The sequence below is a fragment of the Myxocyprinus asiaticus genome, chromosome 1 (genome assembly GCF_019703515.2).
Source record: "Myxocyprinus asiaticus isolate MX2 ecotype Aquarium Trade chromosome 1, UBuf_Myxa_2, whole genome shotgun sequence".
NCBI classification, from domain to species: domain Eukaryota; kingdom Metazoa; phylum Chordata; class Actinopteri; order Cypriniformes; family Catostomidae; genus Myxocyprinus; species Myxocyprinus asiaticus.
Genome location: NC_059344.1, coordinates 17,893,813 through 17,918,577, shown reverse-complemented (window position 1 = coordinate 17,918,577; position 24,765 = coordinate 17,893,813). Strand labels below are relative to the sequence as shown.

Sequence of the window (24,765 nt, the reverse complement as noted above, 5' to 3'; positions counted from 1 at the left end):
CTGTTATAAATACTGGATTTTGATATTGAATGGGTTTTAGTGGTAGTGTAGATTGTTATAACAACCCAAAATAAGTTGTAACAATGAGTGATAACAATATAATTATTCCAGTGCTTCTCCCACTAGAGGAACATGACTCTTTTGTTTTCCCAGACTTGAAAGGCAGCACATTATATATATATATATATATATATATATATATATATATATATATATATATATATATATATATATATATCACAATCTTAAGACTTGATTAATCTACTCCAGTGCCCCTCCCACACATTGCCCTCTCTCTCTCTCTCTCTCTCTCTCTCTCTCTCTCTTGGCAGTTGAGAGTTTGTATAAGGAGCAAAGCTGTGATTGGCCATTTCCTGAGACAGGTGTCCATTATTACACAAGAAACCGACTCTAGTGGCCTCAACCAGTTGTGTTTGTATATGTTAAGAGGTAGAAGTGGTGTTGTGGTGTTGCACTGAATAATTACCTATAATTATGAATGAAAAATTATTATTCAAAAACTCAAAAAGTAGTCAGATGTAAATATAAAATCTTACTACAGTGGTCAAACACAAAGAAGGAAGGTACTGTATAGGCAAAGTCCCTTTTAAGGCAAGAAAGCCCACTTTGCAGTCATTTTGATAACCCCAGGCAGCTATTCAGTCATGGCATCAATTTGTAGGCAAAATGTATAGGTTTTTAGAACAGTGGTTTTTAATGTATGAGTGACATTAGGTCTGTGGGTAACATTACTTAAAGAAAAGTTTTGTTCTACAACATATAGTAGAGGGCATTAGATTGCATACCCCTTTTGTAACATAACTTTACAAACCACTTGCAGAATTTATACAAACATTAGAGATCAAAGATATTTTTTCTTAATTTAGTAATACCCTTGAGAAGCTACATAACAGATATTTACATTTATTCCACAATACATAATAATGACAGTTTACACAAATCATCCTGCTCAAAAATGTACATTCCTTTGATTCTTAATATGGTCTGTGGTGAGGAGGGCGGGGCCGGGCCGTGATGACGCACGCCCTGCTCCTAATCAGGTTAATCAAGCCCACAAGAGGAATAAAGGCAGCCAGAAGCGGCAGCCGTGGACTTGATTAGCCTGATTAGGGGCAGGGCATGCGTCATCACGGCCCGGCCCCACCCTCCTCCTTGGCACACTGTCACTGTGTGTTCCCATTTTGAGCATCAATAAATGTTCCACCTTTTGTAATAGTTGTATGAGTCCCTCAGTTGTCCTAAGTGTCAAAAGCTGGATGTCAACATCATATAGCTACATTTGGAAAGAACAGAAATGTGCAAAATATGCTGGGAAACCAAAGAATGTGCAGTAGCTGGAGGATTTTTCTTCAGAACATTGGGCAGCTTCATTGCTCAGGACAAAGCAGGGTCTTATGCACAACTATCACAAAAGATAAAAACGGTCAGGAACCAACACACCATATTAAAAACCAAGGGGATGCAAAGATTTGAACAGGATCATTTGAGCAAATTCAGTTATTTTGTCTTGTGGAATTTATGTAAATCGTATGTCAAATACACTATATGGCCAAAAGTTTGTGGACACCATATGTGCTTGATGAACATTTGATTTCAAAACCTTAGGCATCAATTTCCCCTTTGCTGTAAAAACAGCTTCCACTCTTTTGGGAAGGCTTTCCACTATACTGTATGTAGTAACATGGCTGCAGGGATTTGCTCTCATTCAGACACAAGGTTATCAGTGAGGTCAGAAACTGATGTTGGTCGATGGGGCCTGACTTACAGTTGCTGTTCCAGTTCACCCCAAAAGTGATCAGTGGGGTTCAGGTCTGGGCTTTGTGCAGGCCAGTCAATTTCTTCCACACCAGACACAGTAAACCATTTCTTTATGGACCTCACTTTGTTCACAGGAGCATTGTCATGCTGGAACAGAAAAGGGCTATCTCCAAACAGTTTAAACAAATTTGGAAGCACACAAAGCCCAAGCCATTACATAAAGAAACATTAAGATTTTTGTTTACTGGATTTAATGGAGTAAGCAAATTCGTTAATTAGAAGGGGGTGTCCACAAACATTTGGCCATATAGTGTAGCTGCATCAGGGCAGTACTAAACAAAAAGTAAAATGCATTTTTATGATCCCTCCTATTTGAAAAAAAATAAATTATAAATATCTTGCAGATTCTGCAAGGGATATGCAAACTTGCACTCAACTGTGAATGCACTCTACTCTCGTACTTTAAGCATGAATTTAGAAGCAATTTTAAAAACACTGCTATGACATTTCATGACATATAGCATTGCTAAAAACAATTCAGTCTTAAAAACATTTCCATGTTGCTAACAAGTTGTAACATAAGGTCTTCGAGTGGTCCATCTACTCCCCCTTAACATGTGTCTGATTTTTGGCCAATGTGCTTTGGAGTAATCAAAGCAACTTTTCCCAGTGGAGAGTCAGGTCATTAAAAAGATAGGAAGATGCTGTGAAGCCGACCTGCAGCTAATGAACAACCAGTCCACACAGCCAGCTATTTATTTGAGTGTGTTTAAGTATGCTGAATTTAACATTTCCAATACTGTACATTCATTAGATGCTTTCATGCTGTAATTTTTTTTTTTATTGATGTTCCATGTGAGAAAATTATTCAGCTAAAGATGAATTCATCTTTTTCAAGATACATGTAAATTTGTGTGAGTGTATACTGATTGTAAGTTCTTTTCAATTAAAAAAAAAAAAAAAAAAAAAAAATGCCATGCTGAGACTCAGGAGACCTTGAAAGAAAAGTCAGAAAGAAAACAAACTTTTGACAGCAGATAAAATACACTGATATGTAAAAATTGTTCTGCATTCAGCTCTGTGCCTAAGTTCTTTATTATCAGATGATCTTTGTAGTTCAGGTCTGATTACCAAAATACCCACCTTTGCCTCTGGATTGCGATGGCTATGTCTTTATGCCTACACACTTGAAGTTGATTATTAACTAGTCATCTAAATATGATGCAAGACTATAAAAATACTTTGAGCATGACAATAGCATTCAAGACCTTGAAGGGTGTGTTGAGAACATTAGTACACTATTCAGCATTCTGTACTCCTACAAAAACATCTTATTGCCAGCCATGCATTTGAATAATAGAGCATGAAACTTAAGAGTAATCCAGAATCATGTGTCACCTCCAGAAAGCTTTCACAATACTACGTAAAGATAAATTATGTGTTGGCCTATTGTGTGTTTTGTGCAAACCTGAAATAGAACTTGCTGCATACGTATCAACTTTCAAATAATGCTGCATGATGAAAACCATTGTTAAATTGTTCAAATAACAGCACTACTATTAGAGAAGGTAAGACATGACATTCAATTATCTGTTGTTAGGGCAATGACTAAGCTTTGTACCTCTCGGCTATTTTTCAAAAATGCAAAGTGATTTGCAACTTTGAGGTAATAGAGGCAAAATTCTTAGTCTTGTATCTGCATACAACATCTGTGTCCGGAAATAATACATTTCACAAAGGTATATGAAAAGGTTTTTCCACCATACACACCTGAGAAAATCAGGCAAATGTACTGTGTATCCTATGTTTGTGTAGTATTTACAACTTTTAAATAAATAAAATGTTAAACAAATACAAACTTTTAAATAAATACAAAGGGGGAAAAAGATGTAATAATTGTTTGAATTCTAAAACCTGTGAAAACCTGTGGATTTTGTCAGTCCTCTCTTGACCTTCAAGATTTGCACTGCATCTGTAATCTATGACCTGTTTTTATTGCAAATATTTAGCTTGTTCTTGCTGAATGTTTGCAAAACATACGTAACTGAAATTGGTATTTCATAACTGACATTTTTTTTAATGCATGCTAATAATGGCATATATTTGAACTTTTCTGCAGTATAGATTACTAGTATAGATGTCCATTAATTACATGGCTGAGTATACACTATATGGCCAAAAATTTTGTGGACACCATATGTGCTTGATGAACATTTGATTTCAAAACCGTAGGCATTAATTTCCCCCTTTGCTGTAATAACAGCTTCCACTCTTTTGGGAAGGCTTTCCACTATACTGTATGTAGTAACATGGCTGCAGGGATTTGCTCTCATTCAGACACAAGGTTATCAGTGAGGTCAGGAACTGATGTTGGTCGATGGGGCCTGACTTACACTTGCTGTTCCAGTTCACCCCAAAAGTGATCAGTGGGGTTCAGGTCTGGGCTTTGTGCAGGCCAGTCAATTTCTTCCACACCAGACACAGTAAACCATTTCTTTATGGACCTCACTTTGTTCACAGGGGCATTGTCATGCTGGAACAGAAAAGGGCTATCCCCAAACAGTTGCCACAGATTTGGAAGCACACAAAGCCCAAGCCATGACATAAAGAAACATTAAGATTTTTCTTTACTGGATTTAATGGAGTAACCAAATTCGTTAATTAGAACGGGAGTGTCCACAAACTTTTGGCCATATAGTGTATGTGGACACCCCTTTTCAATAATCTGGTTTGGCTATTCCAATAATTCCAGTGAAGACAAATCTTAATGATACAGCATACAGTTACTGTACATTGTAGAAAATTGAGGACTTCCAAATTTGTGGTAACAGTTTTGTGAAGGCCCATTTCTGTTCCAGTATGAAAATGTTAATGTGCACAAAGCGAGGTTGTAAAGAAATGAATTGAGTGTGGAAGAACCTGACTGACCCATAGAGTGCCCAGACCTAAACCACCTTGAACACCTTTAGGATGAATTGGATGACTAATGCCCATGGTTCTAAAATTAAATATTCAACAAGCACATATGGGTGTGGTGTTCAGGTGTCCACATACATTTGGCCATCTCGTGTATCTATTCTAGAACATAACATTTAACAAATAGTTTAACAAATATATTGCTGTAAACTAAAGAAGGACTAGCCACAAATACATCTATGGACATCTATTTAAAGGTGCTGCATGTGTAGCGTAAAAAAAAAGAAAGTGTTAAAATGAGCTCTACACCAGCTTAAGAATCATCTTTTTCACGGTCCTGTTGTTCACACTTAGGATCTACTCAAAAAGAAAATAAGGCCTTTTGCAATCAGTATTGGTAGAAAAATGCACCATTTACTTGCCAACATAACTATTGGAGAACGTGTAAAAAGAAATTGCTTTATTTCTGAAAGGATTACAGTTAATACAAAATTTGCAGTAAATGAATAAAGTAGAAAAGCTTTTATTTATATGGCAATATTTTGACCTATTTAATAAAGATGTTTATATATATATATATATATATATATATATATATATAGGTGCATCTCAATAAATTAGAATGTCGTGGAAAAGTTCATTTATTTCAGTAATTCAACTCAAATTGTGAAACTCGTGTATTAAATAAACTCAATGCACACAGACTGAAGTAGTTTAAGTCATTGGTTCTTTTAATTGTGATGATTTTGGCTCACATTTAACAAAAACCCACCAATTCACTATCTCAAAAAATTAGAATACATCATAAGACCAATAAAAAAAACATTTTTAGTGAATTGTTGGCCTTCTGGAAAGTATGTTCATTTACTGTATATGTACTCAATACTTGGTTGGGGCTCCTTTTGCTTTAATTACTGCCTCAATTCGGCGTGGCATGGAGGTGATCAGTTTGTGGCACTGCTGAGGTGGTATGGAAGCCCAGGTTTCTTTGACAGTGGCCTTCAGCTCATCTGCATTTTTTGGTCTCTTGTTTCTCATTTTCCTCTTGACAATACCCCATAGATTCTCTATGGGGTTCAGGTCTGGTGAGTTTGCTGGCCAGTCAAGCACACCAACACCATTGGTGTCATTTAACCAACTTTTGGTGCTTTTGGCAGTGTGGGCAAGTGCCAAATCCTGCTGGAAAATGAAATCAGCATCTTTAAAAAGCTGGTCAGCAGAAGGAAGCATGAAGTGCTCCAAAATTTCTTGGTAAACGGGTGCAGTGACTTTAGTTTTCAAAAAACACAATGGACCAACACCAGCAGATGACATTGCACCCTAAATCATCACAGACTGTGGAAACTTAACACTGGACTTCAAGCAACTTGGGCTATGAGCTTCTCCACCCTTCCTCCAGACTCTAGGACCTTGGTTTCCAAATGAAATACAAAACTTGCTCTCATCTGAAAAGAGGACTTTGGACCACTGGGCAACAGTCCAGTTCTTCTCCTTAGCCCAGGTAAGACGCCTCTGACGTTGTCTGTGGTTCAGGAGTGGCTTTACAAGAGGAATACAACAACTGTAGCCAAATTCCTTGACACATCTGTGTGTGGTGGCTCTTGATGCCTTGACCCCAGCCTCAGTCCATTCCTTGTGAAGTTCACCCAAATTCTTGAATCGATTTTGCTTGACAATCATAAGGCTGCGGTTCTCTTGGTTGGTTGTGCATCTTTTTCTTCCACACTTTTTTCTTCCACTCAACTTTCTGTTAACATGCTTGGATACAGCACTCTGTGAACAGCCAGCTTCTTTGGCAATGAATGTTTGTGGCTTACCCTCCTTGTGAAGGGTGTCAATGATTGTCTTCTGGACAACTGTCAGATCAGCAGTCTTCCCCATGATTGTGTAGCCTAGTGAACCAAATTGAGAGACCATTTTGAAGGCTCAGGAAACCTTTGCAGGTGTTTTGAGTTGATTAGCTGATTGGCATGTCACCATATTCTAATTTTTTGAGATAGTGAATTGGTGGGTTTTTGTTAAATGTGAGCCAAAATCATCACAATTAAAAGAACCAAAGACTTAAACTACTTCAGTCTGTGTGCATTGAATTAATTTAATACACGAGTTTCACAATTTGAGTTGAATTACTGAAATAAATGAACTTTTCCACGACATTCTAATTTATTGAGATGCACCTGTATATATATATATATATATATATATATATATATATATATATATATATATATATATATATATATGTATATGTATATATTCCATTACATGCATGCCTGTATTGTGTCCATATTTATCTCTAAAACAGAATGAAAAGAGAGACGTTACATTATTTGCATATTGGGTACACAAAGTAAGGGTTAACCAAAAAGAGAATAACAGCTAAATAAAACTTTAAATTTGAAAATTAAAAAAAAAGTGGACAAGTATAAAAAATAAAAAGACTTGCTGTTTACATCTCACCCTTTCTCACTTTCTTAATGAATCATTGCCCATACTGTTGGAACTCATAGCAAAGCTGATCTCTAACTGCTCATAATTTGTTGGGTGACCACAATGCCAGACCGAGCACGAATCTTGATTTCTCGAGACATCTGACACCAGACACATGGATAACAGCAGCAGATAGTGCAAAAGTCATCGCAGCATGAACCCTGAGGGTGAAACAAAGTGAGTGCAACAAAAAGTTGCATTAACAGCACTGAATTTACATTTGTTTTCATCTTCTACTTAATTACAAAAAGCATATAATGTGTGTAAATATTCATTTGTAGGTCTTCTACAGGGATTATAGCACACAATTAAAAAATTGAGAAAAAAACAACTTGAAGACGTAAGGGCAGTACTGTACATGCAAATGAGGCACGTTGTCGACTAATTCGAGGGAATTATTGTGACCCCTTAAACATTACATTCCTTTTGTTAACTTGTATGAACTGTATATTCTGCTTTTTTTTTCAGTTATGCTGTGAAATATTTTAAACTTATTTTCTGACATTTTCCTATATTCTGTGTATTTTCCGTACAATCATTCAAGGATCACTATGCCATTATTATTTGTATTTTATTTTATTTTATTTTATTTTATTTTATTTTTTTATTTTTTTTGTCATTCACCATTATTATGGTATAATCTATCTCCAATAAATACAAATGAAATCAATTCCATCTGTACTCTAGAGGAACACTTTCTCTAGAGTACAGATGGAATACTACTGTGCAATACATTCAAATGTATACAGATTAGTTGGATTTGTAAGGGAGTATCAGCCAAAAACAGACAAAATCTGAAATGGTATCAGTAAAGGCAAAAATGTAAGTAGAGTGTAAGATATGCTGTATGATAGTGCATTATTTGGTTTGTTATTTGGATACATAAATGAAGAATATAGTTCTCCACACCCAAAGTAAACATTCATTGTGAAATAAGTCAAAGTTCAGATGGATGAGGTTACAGTTGGATCTAGATACCGATTGGCCAAGACTTTTATAGGGTGCTTCTGTCATTAAAAAGGTTTACATTACCTCTGACAGAGATGAGATATTTTGGAGAGTTTATTATAAATCCTATATATACATAAATGTCACTATGACTAGCATCACATGACATCAATGAATAAGCTTTTAAAGGGATAGTTCACACAAAAATGAAAATTCTTTCATCATTTACTCACCCTCTTGCCATCCCAGAACAAAAAATGAAGGTTTTTGGAACAATATCTCAGCTCTGTTGGCCCATAAAATGCAAGTGAATGGTGATCAAAACTTTGATCTAGTCCTAGGTGTGGGTTAGACTTAGATCAATAATTAAGTCCTATTTTTTATTAAACCTCCACCTTTGATCAGCCCTGACCAGTAGGTTGCGATATGCACAAAGAATGTGAATTGCCAAAAAATATTGAAGAATGTGAAAGTGAAAGTGGAGATTTATGGTAGAAAGGACTTAAAAATGTGTCTGTTTCTCACCCACACTTATCATATTGCTTTTGAAGATTTGGATTTTATCACTGGAGTTATAAGGATTACTTTTATACTGCCTTTTTGTGATTTTTGGAGATTTAGACTTATGGTCACTATTCACTTGCATTGTCTGGACCTACAGATCTGAAATATTCTTCTAAAAAATCTTCAATTGTGTTCAGCAAAAGAAAGAAAGTCATACACATCTGGGATGGCATGAGGGTGAGTAAATGATGAGAGAATTTTTGGGAGAACTATTCCTTTTAAGGGTTAAGGTTTTAATGTCTGCTATGTCTGTTTCTTTATGAACATCTGTTTTCACTTCTGTAGAACTGGAAATGATGAATTTCATCACACAAAATTGAGAAATGAAATCCTGGTTATGGCTGGCGTGTCTAAGTAGTTTACAGAAACAAATGACAAATGCAAATGCTTAGCCCGATTCACTATGGTAAGCCTATAATAATGATTTATATTTTAGAGCTGTCGGGTTGGATTTGGCGGGAAATTACAAACCTCTGTCAGTCGTCCGTGTGCTTACGTCATGTGCGTCAATAAAGAAAAGAAGGTCTGGACGGGACTACTACAGCACATGTATATGTGCGGTGATAGGTGTGTGTGGTAGTATAGTTTGAAGCTGAAAGCTTGTTGCCACAACACATGAGCAGCACTGACCATGGATCATTCAAAAAGTCAACCCTCTGGGAAATAACCCGTTTTCGAAATGAAAGAAATCTCGAAATGAGAAGAGTCTACAAGCAATGAGGGAAAGCGACAGAGCCTGTAATAATAAAACACGAAACAACATCAACCACGAGATCTGAAAGGATTTTAAGTTTAAGGTAAGATATTTTATAGGACTGATAGTTAGCAAGATAGCTCTCTTAGCATGGTACTTCGTTAGATAGCGTTAGCACCTCTAATGGGGCATTTTTTTCTGGATTGTGGTACAGGAGTGCTTTCAATGTCATTTTTGAGGAAGGACAATGGAAAAATGCTGGTAACAATGCCAATCTCTAAACCAGTAACTACCTTGGTTTATTTGCCTGCTAACTAAGTTATAACAGATTTGACTTTATCTGATATGACTAGCAATCCTTGTGTAATGTCATTGTTGCCTAACATTTGTAACATAATTTATTTTAAAACAATTGTTTTCAATAAGTCAAAACATCTGCGGAAGATGTGCTACTTATCTCATATATTTTCTTCCGTTCATTATTTATTTTATTTTTTTGAGGGGAGAGGGCGAGTTTTGTTGTTGTTAGTTACATTCGCTCTGATACAAGATCATCTGTAACCATTACACCAGTACTCCTCACTCAAACCATCAGATTCATCCACTCAGAAGAGCAGAGCCAAAGCCCCGCTCACGTAATTACCAAAACAATGTTCCTCTGCAAGTAACTTGCAGTTCTATGCTTCCACCACTAGAGGGCTAAAAGTTACATAGTGTAGCATTAAGTGTTTGTGGAAATTTAATGCACTGATATCTACCTTAAGGTAAGTCATGGATGGACAAAAGCTGCTATCTCTCATATATAGACCATTGCAAATATTGTTCGTCAGTTTAATTAAGTAACGTCTTTGTTCCATGAACATTTCCGGCTAGTTGTCAAATTCATTCAGAACAACAGCTGGAGGCGCTTCATTCAAAGTGACTTGAATACAATTAACATTACTAACGTTAACACGATTGTCATAAAATGTCATTATTAAAATTTGGACCATGTTGTTTGGTGGCTGGATGCTCCCTGGATGCCTGAAACTAACGGAAATTACAGTGTTAGATTGCTGAAAAAGCAACCGGAAATAGATGCATGAACCGCTGCAATTTAGCAAGATGGCTGGATACGTGCAGTAATAACAACTCCACTAGGGGGAGAGACAAGATGGACAACGGGTGTTTGAAGCACATGGACAAGGTTGTTTGCACTGCTTGAGTGCCAAGGACTCCGGCCTCCATTGTTGAAGGTGGAGTTGGTACTGCTTTAGTACCCAACAGTTCTAGTTTTTAGACTGTTTTTAAATGACCTTGTTTTTATTTGATCTTAACACTAATTATTTGCACATTTGCACTTCATGGACAAAATAAAAAAAAATGTGGAATACCATTCCTTCTCCTGGTATGATCTCTCCTTGTGACTGCTTGGTCCCTATCAAAATGACAATGAATCAATAACCAAAAATGTCACATTAAGTTAAATTGCACCTATGGGTTATCAGTTTGTCTTCAGTTTGACACTAAGCTTCATTTTTTATAGGGCTATCTAATCTTAGAGAATATATTGTTAGCCAACACTTTTGTCGCAAAGCTCATTTGCATGTGAAAATGATCAGTGGCAAATTTGCAGCAAGTCTGCTGCAAATTTGCAATGAACTCCTGCTTTTTGCAAGGGAAATAGATTTTACTGGGAAGAGGAAAACTCAGTTAATATTGACAGTGTGCAGAAAGCTTACATATAGCCAGTTATAACAGAGATCCCAATAACAGGAGAAATAATTGGGATTGGTATAGGCCGATCAGGTGACAGGAGCATCCCTAATATGGTGGTTTACATGGAGACAAGAAACACTGCATCGTCATGCTCTTGGTAATGTAAGAAGCAGATTTTATTGTTGTCTCTTCAATACAACACAAACAACAAGTGAATGATCTACTTACTCTATTACTATCCAACATTAGAATATTATTCTGCTGTACATCCTGTAGTTGTGTGATAGTTTATAAGCCCATATCACAAAATTCTGGTATTATTATCTTTCTGTTTATTTACGCTGCGGTCAATGACAGCGGAACTTTGCTATACTTGCCGGAAATACAACCACTTGCTTACTGTACTTCTGTGTTGCAAAATAAGGTGGATTGTCACTTGTCTTTTTATTTTGAAGCATGTTCCTTTGATCTTGTTTCCTGTTTTACATGTTAATTGTCTCCCAAGTGTGTCTTGTTAATTAGTCTCATTTACCCTGTTAGTCTGTATATAATGTGTTTATTTAGTGAAAAGTACCTTTTTTATTGTGCCCAGTCGTGGACGATATTTTTATCAAATTCTGCATTTGGGTTCGCCATTCCTGATTTGTTTGGCCTTCATTACACTACCTGCTGTGCTGTTGCATCAGGATGAGTGTGCAATGGACGAGAAGCAACAACACAAGACAAACAGAAAACTACTCAGTGACGTAACTACAAGGGAACCGCCTCCCCAACCCCTCGAAGGCGAAAACGACCAGAAGATGAAAATGGGCCATTTCCCAATGAGTAGCTTTGTAGAGTAGCAGAATGATACAGTGCTGTTTTTTTGTCACATTATATTGCACCAAGGAGATCGTCATGGTTACTGGTGTAACCTCCATTCCCTGATGGAGGGAACGAGACGTTGGTGTCGATGTAGTGACACTAGGGGTCACTCTTGGGAGCCCGAGACACCTCTGGTCTTTGATAAAAGGCCAATGAAAATTGGCGAGTGGTATTTGCATGCCACTCCCCCAAACATACGGGTATAAAAGGAGCTGGTATGCAACCACTCATTCAGGTTTTACGCTGAGGAGCCGATATAAGGTCCGGCCATTTCAGCGGGTAGTTCAGCGTTGTGGCAGGAGGGACCAACGTCTCGTTCCCTCCATCAGGGAACGGAGGTTACACCAGTAACCATGACGTTCCCTATCTGTCACTCACTCGACGTTGGTGTCGATGTAGTGACACTAGGGGTCCCTATACAAAACGCCACAAGGCTGAACGGTGTTACGTGAACTGGCAGTGTGTGGTGGGCAGACTTGCTCTGTGCCTCATAGCCAGCACACCAGGTCGACACGTAACCTCCCCCAACATAGTTATGAGTGTCGAACGGCCCTTTGGGGACAAGTCGACTACCCAAAGATAGAGACAGGCTTAACCCAGTCGTGGCCTCTTTCCCCCTTCTCTTTTTCCACTCCCTAAAAAAGAAGGGGGATTATCCGACTGGGCCACCAGGTCTAGTCGGGGGGTGTCCCTCCCAAGGGGAGGACACCGCAGAGACCACACCTCGCCCCAAGAGAGGGGGGGATATTTAAGTGGAAGAATACATCATATGGTCTTTCCAACCATGTGGAGAGCCTTCAAGGTAGATCCTGCCCAATGGGGGAGGAGTTACTACAACATGGAGACAACATGGAAGATGCAGTTTGCCAGCAGGGAATGAATTAGCGGAAGATATAGATCACATGGGGTTAGCCTTACAGGGAACCACCACATGCGGAGCACCTACCCCAGAACCGGGCTCTTAGTTAGCACGTGTACTGGGCCGGCAGCGAGTCTCTCCGAAAACTCGACTGCCACAGGGCTCGGAGGAAGTCAACCAGGGAACAACTTTTGTGAACACTACTGGGAATTAACAGCGCACGTCTTCAGCTCAAAAGGAGGTGGAAGGCACTATGTGCAAGCGATACACCCGGCCGGCTATCCCGGGCTTATCGGCTTGTGTTGCGTGCCACTACCTGGGACCAAACCAGTTCCACCCGGAGGTTGTAGAACCTTGCAAAGGTGTTGGGTGTTGCCCAGCCCGCTGCTCTGCAAATGTCTGTTAGAGAGGCACCTCTGGCCAGGGCCCAAGAAGCCGCTACACCACGGGTAGAATGGGCTCGTAGCCCTACCGGGGGTGGCATATTTTGGGCGAGATATGCCATAGTTATGGCGTCAATGAGCCAGTGGGCAATCCTCTGCTTGGAGACAGCACTTCCTTTCCGCTGTGCACCAAAGCAGACAAAGAGCTGCTCAGAGACTCTAAAGTTCTGCGTGCAATCCAAATAGATGCGTAAAGTGCACACCAGACACAGCAACGACAGGGCTGGGTCTGCCTCCTCCTGGGGCAGCGCTTGCAGGTTCACCACCTGGTCCCTAAAAGGAGTGGTGGGAACCTTGGGCACATAGCCTGGTCGGGGTCTCAGGATCACGTGAGAATAGCCCGGACCGAACTCCAGGCACGTTTCGCTGACAGAGAACGCTTGCAGGTCACCTACCCTCTTGATGGAAGTGAGCGCAGTCAGGAGGGCAGTCTTCAAGGAGAGTGCCTTAAGCTCGGCTGACTGCAAAGCTCAAAGGGGGCTCTCTGTAGACCCTGAAGAACTACAGAGGTCCGATGAGTGTACGAGGCGCGGCCTGGAGGGATTCAGCCTCCTGGCGCCTCTTAGGAAACTGATGATCAGATCATGCTTCCCTAAGGACTTACCGTCGACTGTGTCATGGTGTGCTGCTATGGCAGCAATGTACACCTTCAAGGTGGAAGGGGACAGCCTCCCTTCCAACCTCTCTTGCAGGAAGGAAAGCACTGATCTGACTGCACATCTCTGGGGGTCTTCCCGACGGGAAGAACACCACTTAGCGAACAGATGCCACTTAAAGGCATACAGGCGCCTCATAGAGGGAGCCCTAGCCTGAGTGAACGTGTCTACCATCGCAGGTGGGAGACAGCTTAGGTTTTCCGTGTCCCGTCCAGGGGCCAGACATGGAGATTCCAGATGTCTGGGCGCGGGTACCGGATGGTGCCCCTTCCCTGAGAAAGAAGGTCCTTCCTCAGGGGAATTTGCCCGGGGGAAGCTGTCGTGAGGAGCGTGAGGTCATCCTCCCTGACCTTGCACAGGGTCTGTGCAAGCAGGCTCACTGGGGGAAAATGCATATTTGCGATTGCCAGGAGACCAGCTGTGTGCCAGCGTGTCTATGCCAAGGAAGGCCTCGGTCAGGGCGTACCAGAGCGGGCCCTAGTCGGCTGAGGTGTGAGAGCACCAGGTCCCTGTGTGCGCACAACACATCTCGAGAGTGAGCTAAGATTAGCCAGTTGTCGAGATAGTTGAGAATGCGAATGCCCACCTCCCTTAACGGGGCAAAGGCAGCCTCTGCGATCTTCGTAAAGACGTGAGGAGACAGGGACAGGCCGAAAGGGAGGACTTTGTACTGATACGCCTGACCCTCGAACGCGAACCGCAGGAAGGGTCTGTGTCGAGGAAGGATCGAGACGTGAAAGTACGCATCCTTCGGGTCTACCGGCGCGAACCAATCTTGATGCCGGACGCTCGCTAGAATGCGTCTTTGTGTTAGCATCTTGAACGGGAGTCTGTGTAAAGCCTGGTTCAGTACTCGCAGGTCCAAGATTGGCAGCAACCCACCGCCTTTTTTCGGTACGATGAAGTAGGGGCTGTAAAACCCTTTCTTCATCTCGGCTGGAAGGACAGGTTCTATCGCGTCCTTCCATAGGAGGGTAGCGATCTCCACACAAGGTAGCAGCATTTTCGTCTTTCACCAAGGTGAAGTGGACACCGCTGAACCTGGGCGGATGCCCAGCGTAGTGAATCGCGCAGCCGAGTCGGACGGTCCGGACCAGCCCTCGTGACGGACTGGAAGGCGCAAGCCATGCGTCCAAGTTCCGCGCAAGGGGGACCAAAGGGACAACGTCATCGGATGTACCGGCAGGTGGGGCCTCGCGGCGGGGCGGAGCTCGAGGTGCCACACCACGTCGTGGCCGTGCTGAGTCCGAGGACATCGAAGCACTTACCTGGCTCCTTGTGACCACCCCCGGAACAGCCTGGGACGGGGGAGGAAGAGGCCTGTCCTCGTGAACCGTGGAGACTGTCACATCGGGGGCGGATTTGTGCCACAGCTGGGCGCTCAGGGCAGGAGACTGCCGCTGGAGCGCCAACCTGCCAAATGGAGTGGTGGACGGTGGTCGTGATGCCAGCCGTACACACCGGATACGTGACCCAGGGAACAAGGAAACCACTCTTGCTGAGCTCTTGAGTACTGCAGCCACTTGGGCATGCAGCACAATTAAATGCAAAAGGTAACAAAAAGATGAAGATCTGCTTACCAGCTCCAGAGCAGCGGGTTTCGTTGTCCCTGGGTCGCCCGTCTCAAGGGCGCTTTGAAGCCTTTCACAGGTTCTGGGCGGCCGCGAGACGGGTGGTGTCTGCTTCCTGCGGTGGGCTCCACGCTGGGGCCAGGCCGAAGGGGCGGGCTGCGGCAGAGCCGGTACAGTCACTGCAGGGGGACACCCTTGGTGATGAGTAGATGGGGTGCGGGATCTTGAGCCGCGCCGGGGCAGGATATGCCGGCTAGCATCCATCTACTGCTCTACCATCGAGAACTGCTGGGCAAAGTCCTCGACGGTGTCGCTGAATAGGCCCACCTGGGAAATGGGGGCAGCAAGGAATCGTGTCTTGTCGGCCTCACCCATCTCGACCAGGTTGAGCCAAAGGTGGCGCTCCTGGACCACTAGTGTGGCCATCGTCCGCCCGAGAGACCGCGCCGTGACCTCCGTCACTTGGAGAGCGAGGTCAGTCGCCGAGCGCAGTTCCTGCATCAATCCCGGGGCGGAACTACCCTCGTGCAGTTCCTTTAGCGCCTTGGCGGACTTGCAGGAGAGCCATGGCGTGCAGGGTGGAGGTGGCTTGTCCAGCGGTACCGTAGACCTTGGCCATCAAAGACGATGTAAACCTACAGGCCTTGGATGGGGGCTTTGGGCACCCGCGCCAGGTGGCGGCGCTCTGCGGGCATAGGTGCACCACGAGCGCCTTTATCCACTGGGGGATTGCCGAATAACCCTTGGCTGCCCCACCATCAAGGGTAGTGAGAGTGGGGAAGCTGAAAAGATCGGGGCCGGGCAGTAAAAAGTGCCTCCCGCGACCTTGTCAGCTCTTCATGCACTTCCAGGAAGAAAGGAACGGGGCGGGGCGGGGCGTGGCTTTGAGCGGCGCCACGAGCCCAGGAACCAATCACCGAGCCGCGAGGGTTCAGGGAAGAGCGGTGAAATCCACTCTAACCGACGCTCGCGGCTGCCCGGGAAAGCATGTCGTCATCTCCGCGTCAGCCTGTGACTGGGCGATCGACCCCGAAGGGAGGAGCCCAGCTGAGGCTTCCAACTGGACGAGCCCGCTCTCCGATGCTGCGCTCGAGAGCTCATCACTTTCGCGGGCTCCGAATAAGAGGTCGAACTCGCCGTGAGACGAGCCGGCGGACTCACCCGGAAGCCCGATCGGGGCAGACGAGCGTGCTGGGGAATGGGAGGTCCGCGGGGGGATACCCGGCGGAGGCAGTCCCATTGGGGTCCCCAAATCGCCCCCAGTGCTAGCCGCGCTGGCCTCAAACCCGTGGGTAAAAGGACCGAGGCGGGAGCCTCTGGGGTGGCTCGCTTTCTTACGAAGGCGAGCCGCGACTGCAACGTTGCCATGGACATATTCTCGCAACGAGAACATGACCATCCACGAACGCTGTCTCCGCGTGAGCAGTGCCCAGACACAAAAGACAGTGATCGTGACCATTAGAAGGTGAGAGATAACGAGCACAACCAGGAATAACACACAATCGGAAAAGCATCTTTAAAAAGACGCGTCTTTAAAAAGACGTTCCGTGTGTGCGCTCTTTTAGAGAAATATATACTCTTTTAGAGGGGAAAAATGCTCTTTCAGAAAATATACTCTCTAGTTTTTCTGCCGAAGCGCCCAGGAGCATTCTCTGCAGTGCACCAGTGCAGAGGAGGGAGAAGCCGCTGAAATGCGCCGTCAGATCCAGCAGAGGTGAATGAACAGTAGTATTCAGCTCAGTGAGCATGACCGTTCGGCTCCGAAGAGAAAATCTGAATGAGTGGTTGCATACCAGCTCCTTTTATACCCGTATGTTCGGGGGAGTGGCATGCAAATACCACTCGCCAATTTTCAATGGCCTTTTATCAAAGACCAGAGGTGTCTCGGGCTCCCAAGAGTGACCCCTAGTGTCACTACATCGACACCAACGTCGAGTGAGTGACAGATAGGGAACTATGATGCTACCTGGAGAAAGCAATCTGTTAGCATTTCCATTAATCTCAAGTTGCTCGGCTGGCACACAACCCCTCGGGAAATACGTAACATGCGTGTTATCATCTTTGCATTAAGTTCCTTTTTTATTGTTTAAAGGAATAGTTCTCCAAAAATGTTAATTCTGACCATTTACTCACTCTCATGCTGTCTCAACCTCTTAATGCTTTCTTATTACTGTGGAACACAAACAAAGATATTTCAATGGAAATATGGAAATATGTCCTTACAATGTATGTCAAAAGGGTCCAACACTTTCAAACTCCAAAAAGGACATAAAGGCAGCATAAAAATATTCCATACAACTCCAGTGGTATAATCCATATCTACTGAAGTGATACAATCCATTTTTTTATTTGTATTTATTTTGGTGAGAAAAAGACCTAAATCAATATTAATCTTAACATCTGCAGTCCTCATGGTGCATTTATGAGAAGCTTGAACGTTTTGGACCTCATGGACTTGCATTGTATGGAGAAAAACATCATATATCCTTAAAATGTTTGTTTGTGTTACGCAGAAGTCATACGAGTTTGAGACTGCATAAGGGTGAGTAAAAGTTTTTTAAAGTAAAGAGTTTTTTTGTTTTTTTTGTTCTTATTGTCACCATTCACTTGCATTGTCTGGACCTACAGATCTGAAATATTCTTCTAAAAATCTTCAATTGTGTTCAGCAAAAGAAAGAAAGTCATACACATCTGGGATGGCATGAGGGTGAGTAAATGATGAGAGAATTTTATTTTTTGGGAGAACTATTCCTTTTAAGGGTTAAGGTTTTAATGTCTGCTATGTCTATTTCTTTATGAACATCTGTTTTCACTTCTGTAGAACCGGAAATGATGAATTTCATCACACAGAATTGAGAGTCAGAGAGTACAGTGGTACTGGAGCGGTTCGCCAGGAGGCGGAGAAGCCGCTGCCATCCACCAGGGGGTAGAGGAGCTCACTGCCGGCTGCCTGGAGCGGAGAAGCCAGTGCGATGTCCTGTGCCAACGCCTGGCATTGCTGGCCGAGGACCAGGTGACAGTGTGTCAGGGGACCGGCCAAATTACGAAAGTACCTTTAAGGCAAAAGTACAGCTCCTATGTATGTAAATCTCCCAAACTGTCAAAATGTTTATAATATGATATATATGCCATATCAGCAATAAAATCTGACAAGAATTGGTATCTTTAACTGTTACCTCTTTAGCACAAATCATTAAAAAATAAATAAATAAATATCAGTTTGGTCCAGCTAATGTGCATGTGGTTTGTGTGGTTTTTCAGCCAAGTGAACTGAGCCAATAATCAAACATGTTTATCTAATGTGTTCCCTCCCTCCCTCCCTCTCTCCCTCTCTCTCTCTCTCTCTCTCATATGAAGCATACTCTCTTTCATCCAGTTCATTTTAGTGTATCGGTTCGCTGAGAGATTTGATGTAATTAGCTCTAAAATCTCTCCTATTAAGTTTAGTTGGGGAAAAAAGCAGCATGCAGCTTATTGTATGAACTCAACTCACATGGATGTTATATTGCTCTCTCATCTTCTGGCGAAGACAGCAGGATACTACCATGCAGCAGTCTAGCAATGGCATACAGAAACACCAGCCAAACTGAGAGACAGTCTGACACTGCATGCAAGGGAAACACCATAAGGCACAGCAACCTGAAAAACACGCATACAGTAATGGGATGAAGGAGTGAATGAGTGCGTTTGCATGCATGTTCTTACACAGATTATGCTTAATAAGACAACAATGTGTGTGGGGATGTAAACGCATTAAACAGCATTCCTTTATCAGTGCAATTTCAAAAAATGACTTAAGAATAAACCAACCCGATCTCATGAAAAGTCATCCATAATTTACGAGATGGCTATTTCATATGGTCTCGCACGATGTTGTTCGCATAAACTCGTACAACTTCGTCATGTGCAAATTCCCGGATATCTAATGCAGAAGTAAGCATGAGTTCCACGCACAAGGCGTTAAGGACATATTTATTAATATTATGCCCTTAACCAAACTCCTTATCTAAACTTAACCACTCAGTAGAGTGTGTAAACATGATAGGAAGCGTTGTTTGTGACAAAAGCAAGTAATTGTCGCATATTAGATGGAAACGATGTCCAGCAACGTCATTGGCTGTAGTGAAAGTCGTAGGAATTCAAACGAGTGCAGTCACACGATATCATACGAATTAGCCAAATTTAGAAAAGTCGTACGAATCCTGACGATTTTGCCATGAGAGTGTGTTGCAACAAACCAGTCGACACAGGCAGATTTTTGCTCATTACCCTGATGTGTGTTGCATGTAAACACCTTTACCTGTGTTATTACCGGCTTGTCCAATATACCCAAGTGTTGTGAGCATGCCTCTTCACAGTTTGATGCCAAAAACAGAATATAACCTGATTACTTCAAATCTCATGTAAGCGTGGTTTTCTAGCTTTGTCAGATTTTTTAAATAAGCTGATTTTTGGGAGTTATCAGTGTATTGGTGTGCATGTAAACAAGCTCACGGAATGTGGCTTGTTGTAGAGTAGGTGTTGCTCCCAACTGGGTTTCCAAATCCCTTTTACTATGCAATGGAGTGACTAAAGTATTAAAAGTGTTGTAAGCGATTCCAAACGTTTTTAAAACCTCCACAATTTTGCCAACTTCAACCACATGCCCTCTCTCAAAAAAGCCCACTGTCCAAAGACGTTTCAGAAAACCTGATTGCTCAACATGATTCACAAGCAGAGAGTGTATCTGACTGACTAGCTTTCTGATTGCCTTAAGAAGCATGGGTCACTCCCCTGATTCTTTTTGTGTGTGTGTATATATATATATATATATACAGGTGCATCTCAATAAATTAGAATGTCGTGGAAAAGTTCATTTATTTCAGTAATTCAACTCAAATTGTGAAACTCGTGTATTAAATTAATTCAATGCACACAGACTGAAGTAGTTTAAGTCTTTGGTTCTTTTAAAAGTGATGATTTTGGCTCACATTTAACAAAAACCCACCAATTCACTATCTCAAAAAATTAGAATATGGCGACATGCCAATCAGCTAATCAACTAAAAACACCTGCAAAGGTTTCCTGAGCCTTCAAAATGGTCTCTCAGTTTGGTTCACTAGGCTACACAATCATGGGGAAGACTGCTGATCTGACAGTTGTCCAGAAGACAATCATTGACACCCTTCACAAGGAGGGTAAGCCACAAACATTCATTGCCAAAGAAGCTGGCTGTTCACAGAGTGCTGTATCCAAGCATGTTAACAGAAAGTTGAGTGGAAGGAAAAAGTGTGGAAGAAAAAGATGCACAACCAACCGAGAGAACCGCAGCCTTATGATTGTCAAGCAAAATCGATCCAAGAATTTGGGTGAACTTCACAAGGAATGGACTGAGGCTGGGGTCAAGGCATCAAGAGCCACCACACACAGACATGTCAAGGAATTTGGCTACAGTTGTCGTATTCCTCTTGTTAAGCCACTCCTGAACCACAGACAACGTCAGAGGCGTCTTACCTGGGCTAATGAGAAGAAGAACTGGACTGTTGCCCAGTGGTCCAAAGTCCTCTTTTCAGATGAGAGCAAGTTTTGTATTTCATTTGGAAACCAAGGTCCTAGAGTCTGGAGGAAGGGTGGAGAAGCTCATAGCCCAAGTTGCTTGAAGTCCAGTGTTAAGTTTCCACAGTCTGTGATGATTTGGGGTGCAATGTCATCTGCTGGTGTTGGTCCATTTTGTTTTTTGAAAACCAAAGTCACTGCACCCGTTTACCAAGAAATTTTGGAGCACTTCATGCTTCCTTCTGCTGACCAGCTTTTTAAAGATGCTGATTTCATTTTCCAGCAGGATTTGGCACCTGCCCACACTGCCAAAAGCACCAAAAGTTGGTTAAATGACACCAATGGTGTTGGTGTGCTTGACTGGCCAGCAAACTCACCAGACCTGAACCTCATAGAGAATCTATGGGGTATTGTCAAGAGGAAAATGAGAAACAAGAGACCAAAAAATGCAGATGAGCTGAAGGCCACTGTCAAAGAAACCTGGGCTTCCATACCACCTCAGCAGTGCCACAAACTGATCACCTCCATGCCACGCCGAATTGAGGCAGTAATTAAAGCAAAAGGAGCCCCTACCAAGTATTGAGTACATATACAGTAAATGAACATACTTTCCAGAAGGCCAACAATTCACTAAAAATGTTTTTTTTATTGGTCTTATGATGTATTCTAATTTTTTGAGATAGTGAATTGGTGGGTTTTTGTTAAATGTGAGCCAAAATCATCACAATTAAAAGAACCAAAGACTTAAACTACTTCAGTCTGTGTGCATTGAATTTATTTAATACACGAGTTTCACAATTTGAGTTGAATTACTGAAATAAATGAACTTTTCCACGACATTCTAATTTATTGAGATGCACCTGTATATATATATATATATATATATATATATATATATATATATATATATATATATATATATATATATATACACATACACCGATCAGCCACAACATTAAAACCACCTGCCTAATATTGTGTAGGTCCCCCTCGTGCTGCCAAAACAGTGCCAACCCACATCTTAGAATAGCATCCTGAGATGATATTCTTCTCACCACAATTGTACAGAGCGGTTATCTGAGTAACCATAGACTTTGTCAGTTTGAACCAGTCTGGCCATTCTCTGTTGACCTCTCTCATCAACAAGGCATATCTGTCTGCAGAACTGCCCCTCACTAGATGTTTTTTGTTTTTGGCACCATTCAGAGTAAATTCTAGAGACTGTTGTGTGTGAAAATCCCAGGAGATCAGCAGTTATAGAAATACTCAAACCAGCCCATCTGGCACCAACAATCATGCCATGCTCCAAATCATTGAGATCACATTTTTTCCCCATTCTGATGGGTGATGTGAACATTAACTGAAGCTCCTGACCCATATCTGCATGATTTTATGCACTGCACTGCTGCCACATGATTGGCTGATTAGATAATCGCATGGATGTAAACTTTATTTACTATAAACTCACACTAAAAGTTTTTTTTTCAGTGTATGGTGTTCTATTTTATGATTTTCTCAAGCTTTTTTTAAATAACAGAACAGCTACCACAAAAATCACCTGCTATTTAACTTAGAAAAGGAACAGAAACACAGTGATTGTATGAGTGTGTTTTCAATTCTCCATTTCACACCCATGTGTCAATTAAATTTTCCCAAATGAAATGCTTTAAAAGGAGAGGTTTGACACTTTATCTTACAGTATATAGATAGTGGTAAGGTTAAAACTGTCAGCAATAATGGTTTAATTTCATTACATTATTGCAGAAGCAGTGGCTTTGTCACAATGACTGATCAACAGCAAATATTACAAGCTGGAAGGAGAATAGATGACACATTAAAACAAGCTGGATTAAGGAATGGAAACCAAAAATTGCTCTGGCCATTACTGTAAAGTGAGAGTTTAAACTGGCTTAGACAGGGGTCAGTTGTTGACTTACAAGTGCTCATATCAGAACAGCAGTCACAGATCCCTGTGGTCCAGGTACCTGAGGAAACTTGCTGGGTTGTCACAATGGTAGTAGTTTGTTGATGTTCTGCCATAACTACAAATGTAAATCTATGTGTGCATGTGTGTGTGTGTGTGAGTGAGAGAGAGAGAGAGAGAGAGAGAGAGAGAGAGAGAGAGAGAGATTAAAAATTTAATAGAAAAACAATTGCAACGTTTATAATAATTTTATAAATTAATCCTAAATTCGAACAACTACTATAAAACATATTTGTGGGCTCCCCATTTCTTATCTACCCACCGTATAAGTTTTTACTTTCAATTTTGAGCCAGCTGTAAACTTTCTTACAACAAAAGTAGACAATTTGACACAAGAGATAAATTATAGAATTTTATCAAAATGTAGCTATCTACTCTCTTTTTATAATAGGCATGACGTGATCAGATTGCAGTTTCGGGTTTTGCGGTGATATGCTAGAAAACGTTAATTCAAGTTTGCCTTAACTGCACCTTGTATATGGTGGCCAAAATTCTCATACACAAATAAATTATCGTTTTACATTTTTGCACTTGCTCGTGTAAAAAAACATACCCTTCTATTAACTGATAGCCTACATTTTTGCAGATAAACACACTTGATTAATCACTAAGGGCTGAGCCATCTAGATACTTAGATATTGATACTTATGAATTATCTACCTTGCTTTTTAGTCTGGAGAATTGTGGCGTAGCTTAGCTGAGGTGGTCTTCTTCCGTGAAATGAAATTTACGGGAGTGCTCTCTCTCTCTCTCTCTCTCTCTCTCTCTCTCTCTCTCTCTCTCACTCACTCACTCCACACACACACACACACACACACACAAACAAACACACACAAGGAAAAGTGCCATTACGCCGTTATCTGCTTAATCTTTGTCTTTTTGTTTTCTAGTAAACAGCAAGAACAGACATGTTACATATTGCATCTGCCCTTTTATGGTGAAAAATGGTGGAAAACCTCAACTTGTTTATTTTCGTCGAGTTTCTGCGGAATTATGGTTTCGTTTTAGACATTATAAATTATAATTAAAGCCTAAATATTATTTGTAAATCACCATCACACAACACTGGTGAATAACTTCAGAAAAGAATAGGCCTAGGTTATAGGACAGGGTATTAAAACAGTTATTTGCTTAAATAGCTAAACTTCAAGTCGTTTCAACATACTGGTCCGAGGTGACTACAGCGTATGAAAATGTCAATGAACTCAGTCCATGTGTTTGACAAATCATGTCGCTTGCGTCACATATGCAGAATGCAAGCCTCGTCTCGCCTGTCTCGTGGTTTTAATCAAATAAATTACATTAAGATATCCACTATCACAAGTCTCAGATCATCACAGCGAATGGTGGGCTTGTCATTAAAAGCAAGCTGGTGTCATAGTCCAACAAGGGCCACATTTCACACCACAGGGCAGTGTTGTAGTACTCGAGATTGAAGGTCTCGGCCTCAGACAAAGATGACTCGGGATTTTATTTCAAAACTGGTCAAGACCACAACTGCGGGGATATCACTGAATTGCCTGTGCATTGTTAACATTATTGCTATGGTTGGATGTAAAACTTCCTGCTTCAAATGCAAGCAATAACTTGACTCATTTCTAATTTTAAATTTGTGTTAATGTTATCGGCTGTCACCCTCACAACCCCCTTCACACGCATGTGGAAGACAGGAGAAGAAACTGTGGCTGTCTGAGAGATGTCAGACAAATCTTCTGTATAGGGTTGCCACTTTTGAAGTTTTAAAATAAGGGACACTTAAATGGG

At 41.7% G+C, this 24,765-nt stretch overlaps 1 protein-coding gene across 1 annotated transcript; it reads right to left on the bottom strand.

Moving 5' to 3' along the window:
* Window positions 1-6,879: 6,879 nt before the first annotated feature.
* On the bottom strand, window positions 6,880-23,812 carry LOC127448700 (cornifelin-like). Its single transcript, XM_051711435.1, has 4 exons — window positions 23,662-23,812; window positions 22,955-23,073; window positions 18,976-19,121; window positions 6,880-7,346 (listed from the first exon to the last, which is right to left on the bottom strand). The coding sequence occupies exons 2-4, from the start codon at window positions 23,055-23,057 to the stop codon at window positions 7,218-7,220; spliced, it is 378 nt and encodes a 125-aa protein (XP_051567395.1). The 5' UTR covers window positions 23,058-23,073; window positions 23,662-23,812; the 3' UTR covers window positions 6,880-7,217.
* Window positions 23,813-24,765: the final 953 nt, after the last annotated feature.